General features: G+C 36.1%; 1 protein-coding gene across 2 annotated transcripts in view; it reads left to right on the forward strand.

The window, feature by feature from the left end:
- Window positions 1-12,682, forward strand: part of IPO11 (importin 11) — a 96,777-nt gene extending 84,095 nt beyond the window's left edge. For both annotated transcript variants that reach the window (XM_086770683.1, XM_086770684.1), the window contains 3 exons: window positions 4,288-4,383; window positions 7,224-7,308; window positions 12,363-12,682. In XM_086770683.1, the coding sequence (XP_086626809.1) occupies window positions 4,288-4,383; window positions 7,224-7,308; window positions 12,363-12,527 (346 nt within the window). In that variant the 3' untranslated portion in view covers window positions 12,528-12,682. The remainder of the gene's footprint in view (window positions 1-4,287; window positions 4,384-7,223; window positions 7,309-12,362) is intronic.
- Window positions 12,683-14,055: the final 1,373 nt, after the last annotated feature.

Consider the following 14,055-nt stretch of genomic DNA (forward strand, 5'->3'; position numbering starts at 1 on the left):
TAGCCTGTATTTGTGCCTGGGATTGCCCCAACCCATGTGCAGGACCTTGCACTTGGCCCTGTTGAACTTCATGAGGTTTGCACAGACCCACCTCTCCAGCCTGTCAGGGTCCCTCTGGGTGGCATCCCTTCCCTCCAGTGTGTTGACCACACCACGCAGCTTGGTGTCATCGGCGAACTTGCCGAGGGTGCACTCTATCCCACTGTCCTTGTCGCTGACAAAGATGTTAAAAAGGGCCAATCCCAATAACAGCCTGTGAGGAAGGCCACTCATCACTGATCTCCACTTGGACATTGAGCTGTTGATGGGCTTGTAGATTGGTTGTTAAATGTAACAGGTAAATGTTTTTAAGGAAGGAAAACATTGACTCTAATTCATGCTTTTTTTTTTTTTTTTTTAAGGTGGCCAATACATTACGGTCTCTTCTTCTTTAATCCATATCTGTTACTTTATGCCTCTCCTACATAATTCCTTGCGATAAGTGTTACATTTATTTTCATTTCATAACAGCTGCACAATCAGTGATTGCATAGTAACAGGTTCTGCAGTTTAATGTACTGTATGTCTGAATTTTCAATTTTATATGGATGTCTTCAGAAGTAAGGGACTTAAAATTCAGTGGAAGCTAGTTAACTGTTTTCGTTGGCAGAAATGCTGCTGTACCTTTGTTAGAGGTGGGGTTTGGGAGTGGGCAAAGGTCAAGGCTGAACAAGCTTAGTTGTCAAAAATCTCACAGGGGACGGCTCTGTTGTTTTAGGCTCTTGTTTCCACAGCTGCTCTCTACAGAAGAGCATGAGAGATTCCCTCTGCAGGAGCATCCTTTCCACTGAGAAGCTGCTGTGGGAGTCGTTGGAAGGTATGAGTCCTGCCATCTGTAGTGATGGAGCATGAAAGGAAACCAATGCTGTCAGAGCTGTTTTTGCAAGGAAAGAGTTGGAGCAGTTGGAAGCCAGCCTTTGATGTGGAGTCGTCCTCTAATACCCAGCTTGCCAGCGATTTGGCTTAGACTAGCAAGGAATTGAGAGATTCATTATGCAGTTGTGGGGAAATAACTTTTTGCAGTTAGTAGCTTTTGTATTTAAATGTTCACACTAGGAAACAGATCCTTTCACGTACACATAGTTCGTATGTCTAACTTAAAATCATTTAGGATACTTAGACTTAGTTGAGTCTGCCCTCATGAAGGAAAATGGTGCTTTATGGTTATCAAGTTTATGGTCAGCCATAGGACTCCCCTGGGAATGTTGTCTCCGCTACTGTTTTAGGAGCAGTTCCCAAGGTGTGTGGGGGGGGTGTGTGTGAAATAATTACTTACATTGCTCACAGTGCAAAGTTACCTCCATTTGTCCCATTCCACCTCTTTCCTTGGCTAATGAGATAGGAATAAAGAACTAATTAATCTTTCTCAAATCTACTGTACTCGAGTAAAGCTATGAAATTAAGGTTTTAACTTTTTTACTGTTTCATCCTGGTGAATGTAGAAGAGCAGAAAAGATTTTCTCCTCCTCCTTTCAATCTCTAAAAATGTATATTTTCCCATGCAGAATTTTTCCTCCCTTTCTGATGGGCTGAGGAAGATGCATAGCAGACATGGGAACCATTTTATTTAACTACTAAAAATTTATCATGATACATGTTTTATAAGCTGATTATAAAGCTTTATTTATAGTGGCTATGGAACCAAAATTCAAATTCTGAATTTTTACATAAAACCTTGGGATAATAAAAATGTTGAATAAATAGCTGAGTGTATTAGGAACAATAGACAGAATGAGGAAAAAAATGAATATTACTGTTTTCATAACAGATGTCTGTTTTTTCCTTTGCACAGCCTTTATTCTTTTATCTGACAGATTATGCAAACTGAAATGAAAGGTCTGAGATTATTCATGTAAAAGCTGCCCTAAATGTTTCCTACCTTTTGTTTTCCTTATAGGCAAAGTGAATTTTATTTACAGACAACAGAAGAGATCCTTTCTGTAATAAAACTAATGTTAATGTGTGCTCATTGCGTCTTTGAAATGGGATTCTGGAGTGTTTTAGATCCTAACAAGTTTATAAAAGTTACAATCCTGTAACTCTGGGCCGATCTTTTAATAATTTGTGCTGCATAGAAATTAGGTTTTGTCCCAGTGACTAAGGGAAACTGGGTCGTTATAAAACTGGTTGTAACTTGATGCTGATATTGGTGGTCTCCTTTACATACAATTCAAGGAGGGAACTGTTTAAATGGTGCCTTCCTCCCCGGTTAAGATTTTAGTATGGACAGTTATTAACTGTTCTGTTTTGAAAGTTCATCTAAATACAGTGTCTCTCCTTTCTGAACCTACTCATGTGACTTTCTAATGTACTTCTTGAAACAAGCAGGCTAATTTTAGTCTCTTTAAAAAGGTATTACATTGATTTGCATAGCTCTCCCTTCTGTGTAAGTAAGGCCTGATGCATTTTATATTGCCATTGAACTTTAATTCAGGTTTATTTTTTCAAAGCACAATGAGCCTGTGCTGTCTTTATTTTTCATTAGCGTGTGTCTTGTTCTAAAAGTAGTTGTATTGTTTAATGATTCCATACTTGGTAAACATTTCAGTGAGTCTTTGGTAGGAAGAAACTTAATGTCACATTTAAAGGGAGAAAAAAAAAAAGAAGGGGGAGAAAAGAGAAGTTATTATCTTCACTGGAAGCTGCAGGGAATAGTTATCCCATTTTGAAATGTCTTCTACTTTCTTTAGCTTTCCTTTCCTCAGAAAAAGAAAAGTTACCATGAATATTCTGTCTTTCGCTGAAGAAAGTAGTAAAATAACATTCCTCATTTATGCCATAAAATAAATATATCCTCTCCAAGTAAAGAAATTAATGGTTTCTCTATGTGCTTTGGAGCTAACTGTCAAGAACAGTATTTTGGGTCTTCAACCACTATCCTGTTGCTTCTGGAAATACCACAGATCCTTGGAAACGCAAGTTACTGAAATGGGCCTCCCTGTGTGCTCCTCCTATAAATTTACAAGCTTGGAAAAACCCCATAAAGTTATTGAGCTGTATGCCTACAGTATTTATTTACATGTTACTTAATTAAAGTAACCTCTCTGAATAGATTGACCATAATTAGCCTTGCAGCTGATGAAAGGCTATGCCTTCATTGTCTCAAACACCTTTCTCTTCTCAATGGCAGTCTGAAGTGGAGAGTTGTAGTTTAGCTTCACCACTTAGGTTGGTTTTGTTTCTTTACTGCTTGTAGCTGGAACTTTTGCAGTCTTTCCAAGACGAGCATCTTTTCACTTGCAGTGTGTCTTTACCTTTTTGTAGTTCAAAGAGTAGCAGTCCATGCACCAAAGTCCCACAATAGCGCATCTATGGCATTAGACCCATAATAGCAGGAAGTTCAATAGAAACAGCAGTCACAGCTGCTTTCTGTTAACTAGGAGCTGGTGGCCCTTACTTTGTCTGTTGTGGGGAGATAATGTTTCTATACCCTTACCCTATAGGCACATCAGTTCTCAAGGCAGGGACAAGTGTCTAAACCTGTTTATTGTCATTTTGGGTGTTATAGCGGTATCCAGTCTGGCCTTCAGCTCGTGCTAGGGAAAGGTATTTCTATCTTTTAAATCCCAAGTGAAACCTACCAGCCCTTTGCAGTTGTAGTAAGTACCTTAGGATTTGAAATTGTAGGAGTTGCCTGTGTTTAAGCAGAGAAATCCTACCCCGCCTTTCTCTCTGTAGTTAGGGAAGTGGTGTTCTGGCAGAACTGGGTGCGGGTATTTTTCACCCTCTTCGAGGAGTCATTCAGTAGTCTTCTTAGGAGAGTGAAAAAATACTTGTGAGACTAGATGGATAAAACAATAGAGGAGTGTATCATCTTTACAAGCTGCCCTTTGCTCAAGGGTTTGTGTGTAGATTTTGCAGTGAATAGCGATAGAAGAAAATGTGTAAATGTGTTGGGAGTAGAAGCCAGTCCTCTTCGTGCTAGCCTTCCCCACTCAGTTCTTAAGTCCTGTGTAAATGTATTTTTCTTTTATTCCATTTGCAATTATTTCTGTGTTTTCAGCAGTGGCACATGAGGATTTATTTAAGAATAATATTTCTTGCATATTTTTAAAGCCTTTATGTAATTAAAAAAAGATACTAAATTAGCTGCTTGACAGCATGCTCAGCTAAGCAGTAAGCAATGAAAATTCTGCTTAGTTAATGTGCTGTGCAGTTATTGAGCAAAGTTCCTGTTTAGTTCCTTTAGATAAGTTACTTTCCTGTTCTTTTCCAGTGTTATCCAAGATAAATTTTGTTCTTTTCCAGTGTTATCCAAGATAAATTTTGTGGTATCATCAGCATTTCAGTGGAAGGGCTGCATGACGTTATGACTGAAGACCCTGAAACAGGAACATACAAAGAGTAAGTGGAAAATCTAATTAGTTTTTGTGGGTTTAACAGTAGTAGTACTGTTTTCTGTGCAGTGTTTTGATTGGAAAAATCTGTAGGCAGTTAAGACATGCTCCTGAGAGTTCTGCTTTCACAAGAGTGAGTGTTTTATTATTAAGGACATTTTTGGTCTTAAGAAAAAGTAATTGTAATGGGGAGGGGGAGGGCTTAAAATGACATTTTATATAGTTCATGATGTCTTAAAATGTTCATATGCTTAGATTTGCTTTTTGCTTACTTGACTGTTACATATTAAAATTACAGTCCAAAGAGCTTGTATGTCAATAGGATGGTAGCGCAGAGTTTCTTTGTGTGTGACATCTGAAGTTTAACCAACTTCCTTTCCTAAATGCCTCAGCCTCATTGAGTGGACATGGTGTACAGGCCTGGAGAACTGTATCCCACAAGGACAATTCTCCCCCTTCAGTTGTTCCACTGAACACAACTGCTGCGACAGGGCGTGCCTCAAAAGACTGTTTCCAGAGCCAGGAGCAAGAGTTCATTTGTCGCAGGAAGGTAGTTTCAGGGGTGCTCAGGGTACAGTGACACTCAGCATCACACTTGTTCATCTCCTGCTGATTCCCAGGTTACTGGTGATATTCCACCAAAGCTGAAAAAGTGAAAAAAAAAAAAAAAACACTGAATAATAATGGGGTTTTTTTAGGGCAGAGATCTTGATGTTGGTTTTAATCTGTAATGATTACATAGTTTTAGAATGATGGAGACATTAAATGATGTAAGACATTAAAAACAGGTGCTCTGGAAGGTGTCCCTACAGACACTATATTCTAATAACAGTACTTGCAGATGCTAAGAATCAAACACTTCCTAACTTTCAGATAATTACCTGGTCATGGAACAGACTGTATCTGTACTTATTAATTAATTGCTTAAGGGGATGTGTGCTGGCATTGAAGCCACCTGGCATAGAACAGCCTGCATGCAATCTATTAAGTTTTGCTCCACTTAAAACAGGTGGTATGCACATGAGTGTGTGCTGAGAATGGTCCACACTCATGTTGTACCTGAACTATGCCCAAAAATTGCTTGCAAAAAATACTTCCCGCCCCCCCCCCCCCCCAACTCTTAGTATAGAAGATATAACTCCAAAGTCTGGCAATATGCACTGTGTTCTGTTTCCTGTTGGAGACAATGTTAGAGAGTCCTTTCTATTTCTAAACATGTTGCTTTGCCAGCGCTTGTTGAAGAGAGTTCTCACAGATAAATAAATAAAACTTTATCCTAGTTAACTTCATATTCTAAGCTTGAAGGGTTGTAGAACTTATCACTGTACTTTTCCAGACTCTGGGCATTGTTTTTGCTTTATAAAATATGGGCGCACTGAACCAAGGACGTATTTCTCTTGAGAGATACTGAACGGGCTGTTTGAAAGATTCTGACATTTGTTGTACATTTTGACATCATATGGAAGTAAATAAAGTGAAAGCACTCATCTGGAGTCGTGTGCACTATTCTAGCTCTCCAGGCTGAAGAAGAATGATTTAAGCCAGAACTGGTTCAGAAAAAAAATTGCATACTCCACTAATTGTCGTCATATCTAATTATTGTAGTGCAGAGACTAAAATAGCATGTATGTTTAGCGTAGGAGAAACAAGATTGAAGCAATATAGAACTGCAGCCACTAAAGGATGAAGAAGGGGTAGACATGCACAGGGAAAAACTACTATAAATTACTATATTGGCTTAAGGGCAAGCTGACCATGAATACATTTAAACTGGAAATTTGAAGAAATCTGTTGTAGTTAGAGCAATGAGATTTTGTAAGGAACTTTGCAAATACAAATGCAGAGATAAAAGTCTCACCAGTTTTTAGATGGAATTTTGATCAGGTTATGAAAATTATTACACAGTGCCCTGGCTTACAATGCAAGGAAATTACCCTTTGCCAGGTTTCATCATGTTTATGTTTTGCGTTGTAGTAATAATTACAAGAAAGCTTTGCAAACTTCAGATTTTCTGGAAAGAGAAGCAGTCCATTGCTCTGGTCTTGTCTCACCAATATGCACATCTTTTCCCAGTTTTATAATCTTATATTTTTTATTCCCTCCCCTGCTAGTTTTTTGAAATACGCTTTGTGGTACCTAAAATTTATCAAGGTCTCAAAAAGTTAATTTAATTTTGTATGTTTTGGCAATTGTCTCCTTTTCATATTTTTATCTACTTTTGTACGTAGTGTGATCTACAGTTGAGAGTGGATCAAAAAAAAAATGTTAAAAAGCTTTGCTTTACCTGCCTAGAAAAAAACTCTTTAAATAAATGACTGCAGAAGCTAACTAATTTCTGTCCACCTAAAACGTACTTGTTCAGTATCTTGCAGATTTTAGTGTCTAGAATCAATAGCAGTGACCATATTAGTTTTCAGGTCCTTCTAAAGGTCTCACAGGAAAACCTGAATACAATCTTTGCTGATTTTGCGCATGTGCCACTTTGATTTTCATGTTTATAGAATACAGAGTGCTTGTATAGCACTTCCTTGGGAAGGCTGGGAAATTGTAGTTAGGAATGGTAGGTTTTTCTCATTTGTGGTTTGTTTTTGTTTTTTTTTTTTAACCCACATAGTCTCTTTTCAGTATGCAGAAATGCATTTTTAAGCCAGAACTGGAGATAAAATACAGAGGATAACTGAGATTGTTTCATGGGTGTACGTCATACAGAACATGCATTCTAACTTATTTTGATTAACTGTTCTCAGGAAAAAAATACTTCCATCAAACTCCCTCAAACTTTAAAAAAGCTTTAAAATAATTTTTAATTATAATGTGTGTTAAAGCTATTGTTATTCCCATTCTTAGCTGCATGTTGATGTCTCATTTTGAAGAGCCCAAAGTTACAGAAGATGAGGAACCTCCCACAGAACAAGACAAAAGGAAAAAAATGGTAAGTTTTAGACCTGTTGTTCAATTTTAGAACTGATTATGTGATTCACTTGTGTCAAACTGAATTCTTTGCCTTTGGATTTGGTTCAGCTATTGTTCTTGGAAAATTCATCTCTTGCATCAAAAAAAGGAAAATGCTTTGATGACAGTCTTTGTAACCACAACACTTATGCTTCTACTTTCCTTTTGAGTCTTGGCAAATGTTGCCAAAATAAGCATCATCTGTTCACAAAATCTGAATGTTGTAATACTTAAGACACTATAAAAACGGTTTCTTGAAAAACACAGGGAGCTAAAGCTTAACGAAATGTCATGGCAGGCCAAATTTCTCTTATGTAATACCACCTTTACTATATTGGATTATGTGTTTTGCCTGAACAGCTATTGATCTATATACTTCCATAGAACCTTTTTCTAATATAAAGAACTCTCAATAAGGAGCATTGATTTAGATGAAGATATCTGTATTAGGTACTATGCAACTGACTATTTTTGTCCAACCTAATCTGTGAATATTTCATAACTTAACTTATTTTTTTAAGAGTTCAGGGAAACTGGTTCCCCACACAGAAAACTGCAGTGTACAAATGCTGTGGAATTAAATAATCTGAACTGCTTGGTGTTCAGTAGTTGCAAACGCAGAACTGGTTGCTTAGGTGGATGTGTGCAGCTCTGTCTTGCAGAATACTTGTGGACAGTCTTTTAGTTCTTTATTTCTTCTTGTAGGAGTAGCAAAGAGTTTGGATGGCTTTTGAAAATTTGTTTTAATGTAGGAGCTGGTTTTTTTCAGCCACTGGATGATTTTGTTTTTCTAGTAGGCTTTCATGGTTCTCAATCAATTCATGTTTTTTTTTTAAAAAAAAAAAGACTCAAAACCTCTTGTGTATTCTTCTGATATTAATGCCTTAAGAGAAATTCCTAGTATCTTGCAATTTCAGATTTAAACAAAACACTGAAATATTGTTTCCTATAGTCCTTTAAAATATATTAGATAGTTCTATAGTTCAGTTACTCTTAAAAGCATCTCTAGACTCTGTTAATTTTGTTAAATTTTCTTCCAGCTTGGGGGCTTAAATTCTAGGTATTTGTTGCAGAATGATAATATTTATTCTTAGCGGTTTTGGATAATCTCTCGACATAGATATATACATATGTTTCTTGATAGGGATTGACATATCTATATATGAATAGGGAGAGATACACATTTGGTTTCTTAATCAGATTTTAAAAACATAAAGTGAATTTAAATCCACAGTCGTTTCATGTTCTTTGTTTTCTTCTAATATATTCACATTTTATTTCTCTCTGACTGGCTAAAGTGTTAATAACTTTCTTGCAGAAATTCTCTTAATTTTTCAGTTATTGGTTGACTTTAATGGTTTGGCTATGTATTTAGGAATACATCAAGACACTTTTTTGAGGTTTATTAGACTTTTATTACCTGTTCTTGCATTCTAATGCCATTCCATTAGCTTGTGCTATTACTTGTAGTGGTCAGATCAGTGTTTTAGTACAGAGTGATATATAATTGTTGTATTGAAATTGGTGTGATTTTTTTGACTGGAGTGTTGTCTAAAGATACTGCAGAAGGAGATCCATATTACACATACTGGTTCAGAAAACTGATAGATAATTCTGCAGAATGCCATTTGTGCTGGCAAGCGGAGTTTGGAGAAATAGGAAACGGTTGTTCTGTAAAACCTCTATACTGCTTTTTTGCTGTTTACAACCAGTGAAGTGGAAGATTAGTTTCTTAAGTCCAGCCGCAAGATAGGCAGCTATGTCCAGTTTCAGTATCAATTGAAAGTAACTATATTCACAAGCTAGTCAAATCAGGTTTTCACTGAGTCATGTAAAGCACATTTTCAATAATTTTTGTTTCCTTACCAAATTTCAGTTTTCTGTCTGTAGCTGTTTTGACTAAGAAACCATTGGAATTTTCTAGTTTGGTCGTTGGTTTGGTTTTGTTTTTGTTTTGTTTTTTTTAACCAGAACATAGGTATATTTTTCTCTTATCAGAATCAAGAGTATTTCAATTAAAAAAAAAACACAACAACAACAACAAAAAAAAAAAACCCAAAAAAATCCCCCCAAAAAAACCCCAACAAAACGAAAACCGCTCTGGCCACACACTTAAGAACTTTGCATACATTCTTAGATTCACAAATATGATTCCTGACCCAGTGTTTACAGACTAAGTAGCCAGTGTTACTATTGATATGGTTGTGTTCTGTGCTGGACATGGGTGCTCAACACTTAGCAAGCTGGAGACTCAGTTTTCAAGAGGGTGATTTTTCCTCCAAAAAGCAAATAGGATAATCTGAAAACAACCTATGAGTCTTCTCTTAAAGATGATGCTATTTTAATTTTGTCATAACAAAAACAGTGCTTACTGTTCTTTCAGGCTTATGATTTTGCTTGTTTATTCAGCTAAAACTGTAGCTGGTTGTCTAATATTGCTGACAAACTAATTATACCAAGCTGTTTGATTTGTTTTGTTAGTTCTGAATATAAGTTCCAAAAACACAGAGTGAAAGGAAAGCAAATTTATTGTTGTTGCAGGGAACTCTTTTAATTTACTCAACATATTTTTGACATGGCTCTCTGAATGAAATCAAATTAGTGTATTAACTCCTTAATTAAGTCTGAAGACCCTTAAGTCCCATTTGGCTTACAGATATTAGATGCTGTGTCCAATAGCAAGCATTAATCTTCATACAGAAGTCCCTGCTGCCTTACAGTGCTGCTGCTTTGAACTGTGAGGGATGGGTTTATGCTTGTTGCAATGAACTAAGCAGAGTTTTATACAATTTCTCACTTGTTCTGTTAGAACATGTGTTGGTAAATATGCAGCAGAAGTTACTTTCCGTTTCAGTTACTTCCTCTATAATGGAAAGACTACATGTAAAGTTAACTAGCTTCACTGAAGTTTTATGAAAAAGAAAATGTGGAATTATAATACTTTATAACATCAAAGTAATTATGTACCAAAGTTGCAGTGCACACAGTAGCCTTTTCCTGTAACTCCCAGCATTGCGCAAATGTGGCAGCTCTGTTGGGAATAAAAAATACTAACTTGGAATTCTATAATATGTTAAGTTTTGCTGTCATCTTGCCTTGGTTGCTTTTTTCCAAGATTAATTACTTTCAGTAGTATTGCAGGTGTGATTCAGAGGATTATTTGGAAACCCATTGCCACCTGCCATAAGGCAGGTGCTAAAGATTTAGCACCTCTAAGAGATGCTAGAGAGCACCTCTAAAATTATTATTATAAGAGATGCTAGAGATAGCTCAGACTTGAAGTTCCAGCAAGCTTTGCAAGTAAGCAAGGATTCAAACCTTTTATTTTCAAAACAATGAAGTGGTTTTGCTCAGAGTTTGAAAACCACAATTGGGGTGCTAGAACAGCATTACCTACAGGCTTGTGTTCTTAGTAGCTTGTTAAAATTGGGGAAAAAAATTTGGACTTAAGTTGAGGCTTATTAGTGAACATTAACATATGAGAAATGAGAGGTTTATTTACCATTGGCTTAAGTCTGTTTTTCTGTATTTTATTTATTTTTCTTTGACTTTTTTTTAAAAAAAGTATCAGGACAATAAATTTGGTAATATGAAATTGCTGATTAGGTGAATTTGTCTTGGTAGAGTATAAAGAAAAATTACCTAAGGGTTGATACTTTAAGGCAAACTGTTCTGACTTCTCATTCTAATTCTGAGTACTTTAACTTGAACAAGGGTTTAGTTATGACATAAGTCATACAGTTGACTAAATATGTAGACTAATTGGTTTGTTAAAAGGTTGTTAAAGAATGGTTTTTTGGTGGTGCTTCCCAAGGTGACTTTGTAATTCATACCATTCATCTTGTTGCTGCTGTGTCAGGGTCACAAGGATGAAAGCACTTATCTGTAGCAATTTTAATACCTGTTTTTTCTGGGCAGAATTCCCAAACGTAATTTTATACTTGACTGTTTAGAGCTATGAACTTACTGAAACTAACTAATTAGAAATGTGTTATATGTCCCAAATTTCAGTTGCTGTTTGACAAATGCAAATTGTTCAGAAACTGGTGGATGCTTTGTTTGGCAAGACAGTCTTTTTTTACCTTGTAGATTGTGCTAATGGTGTTACAAAAGGATATCACTAATCTTGGCAAATCTTGATTGAGAGCAGCTGTGGTTTAGAAATTTGAAATTTTGATTTGAAAAGTCTGTTTATATTCTAGAGACCAGATTACATTTACTGGGAATAATTATTGCAGAATGCTAAACTTTTATTACAAATACTCCCCTTTTCAAATGAGTGTAATGTTAGGAACCTCTGAACCTCTTTTTGCTTTCATTAAGAAGCAGCTAACATGCAGAAAATAGTGCCAAATACTCTGTCTCTCCCCGCTCAAAAGAAAATTGCATAATGCAGCTAGGCTGATGAGGTTGTGTAGGTACTACTGCCGAAAGAGTGTGTCTGTTCTTGATGCATGAGGACAGTTTATTTATAGAGTCATAGAATGGTTTGGGTTGGAAGGGACTGTTAAAGGTCATCTATAGTCCAGCTCCCCTGCAAGGAGCAGGGACATCTTCAGCTAGATCAGGTTGCTTAGAGCCTCATCTAACCTACTTTAGTTGTTTGTCATGTAATCTAAACTAGTTCAACTTTTTGTGTTTTGTTTCCTTACTAATAAAATACAACTGACCGTAGTTCACGCCATCTCTAAAGTGCTTATCATGGTCAAATGTGATGTGCTTTTTAGTTATGCGAAACTTATTTGACAGTAGTTCACAAAGCAGTTTTAAATTTGTTTTGTCTTACAGAAGGATGAAATCTTACAGCAGACTGGCTCCATGATTTGAGATTGTTTCAAATAGTTTTAAACTGATACTTGCTTTTGATAATAATTAATTTGATCTTTGCTTTACAGGAGTTTTTCCACTTGTTTCTCAGTTAAGTACAAGGAAAAGCAGATTTATTTCATGAGCTGAGGTTATTAAAGAGATTAGTAAGTCAGAGTATTTTTTTAGTGCATTTTTATCTATTTTTCTTTTACATGTTTTCCACAGCTTGCACTGAAGGACCCTGTACATACTGTGTCATTGCAGCAGTTCATCTATGAGAAGCTAAAGGCACAGCAGGAATTACTGGGAGAACAAGGTTTTCAGGCACTTATGGAAACCGTGGATACAGAAATAGTTGCACAGCTACAAGAATTTTTACAAGGCTTCTAAATAAGCAGAAACAAGATTTTGTATGTCCAATTTCCCTTTCAAAAAAAAACCCAGAAGAACCTGTAGCCTTCCATCTTGTATGGAAGAGCCTACTAAAAGCTGAAAATAATTTGTGTTAAAAAAATAAAAAATAAATTTCTGTTGTTGCTATCAAATCAACTTTGGTAATGCTTCATGTTATTTTTTAATACTGTACTTAGGGTTTTATCATCAAAGTAACACTTCCATGATTCCTAGTATGGTATATCCTGTCCTAGATAGTATCATTTTTTGGTACTATGACTGGCTTTTTGATTCACAAAGCTATGGCATAAGCTGAGAAGTCTGAAGAAACTTAGATTTAATAGGAAATGTCTTTTGATCCAGCAGTAAAACTCAGTATCATTAGCTGCTTTTATTAATATTGTATACCTATATCTTTCTCCCCTTCTTATTACCATTTCTTAACTGTACATTGAACAATACAAGCAGAAAGTTAGGAAAGCAGTAAGACTGGGAGCAGAAATATTCCTTCATGAAAGAAAGATAATTCCTGTTTGAATTGTCTCAGAGAAAAAGAAACTTACATTGCAATGCTTAAATTGTATTTGAAGAGGTGTTAGAGAATATCAATGTATATCTGTGTCTGAAGATATGAGTCTTCATTTTTATCACCAGTTTCTTTATTATGAAAAATGTCTTGCTTTCTTGAATTCCTTCTATCTCACTTTCAGCTATTATAACACAGAGAAACTCACCAGAGGTAGATGAGTAATTAATTCCAATTAATTCTTGGCTGTACCTGGACTACTTAAAATTGCTGTTGTTCAGTACCTCTGTTATTTGCTTTTTTCATCAAACGCATATATCATCAGGATACTTCATAATTGTTCCTGAAAAGTTTGAGCCCAAATGGTCACAGTTGAAATAATTATTTGCAAATGGAGATTCACTTTGAGTTTTAATTATTTATTAGTTACCTGGACACCTGCAGGAATCACAGAGTAAAGCTGCTCCTTTCTATGTGCCTTTGTCTTTCCTACCTTGCAGGTGGGAGGAGGGAGAGAAGGCTCTTTTTCATTTTGAGATTTTCCTTTTAAGTTCTGATCTTCCACCTTCAAAGTTGAAGTGTACTTTGTTTGCTTCCCTAAGAGACGATTAAGCTATTAAGACAAATTTACTTTTTTTTTCTTCTTTTTTTCTAGAGGGGATTAGCTGTTTAAAGACACGTACATGCTTTTTATAATCTTACCAGATAACCACGTGCTATTGAAAACCTGAGCCTTTTTCTTTACTTTGAGTAATTGTTTTTGAAACCTTCCTTCTGTTTACAGAGAAGGCCTGATCGTTCCCCTCCTCCTCTTTTGGCTTCTGTGGCAGAGGCTGCTGGGCCTCTTGCTCCTCTGAATGCAAAACCTCCCCTATACTCAGCTGCCAGCATCTGTCTGAAGAAATTGTTTGATAATTCTTTGTTTCCTGCTTTTTGCCTTTGCGTAAGGAGGTTTGTTAAAATGTGTTGCAATTTGTGTATATATTACCTGCATGTCAT

The sequence above is a fragment of the Chlamydotis macqueenii genome, chromosome Z, assembly GCF_036417535.1.
Source record: "Chlamydotis macqueenii isolate bChlMac1 chromosome Z, bChlMac1.mat, whole genome shotgun sequence".
NCBI classification, from domain to species: Eukaryota; Metazoa; Chordata; class Aves; order Otidiformes; family Otididae; genus Chlamydotis; species Chlamydotis macqueenii.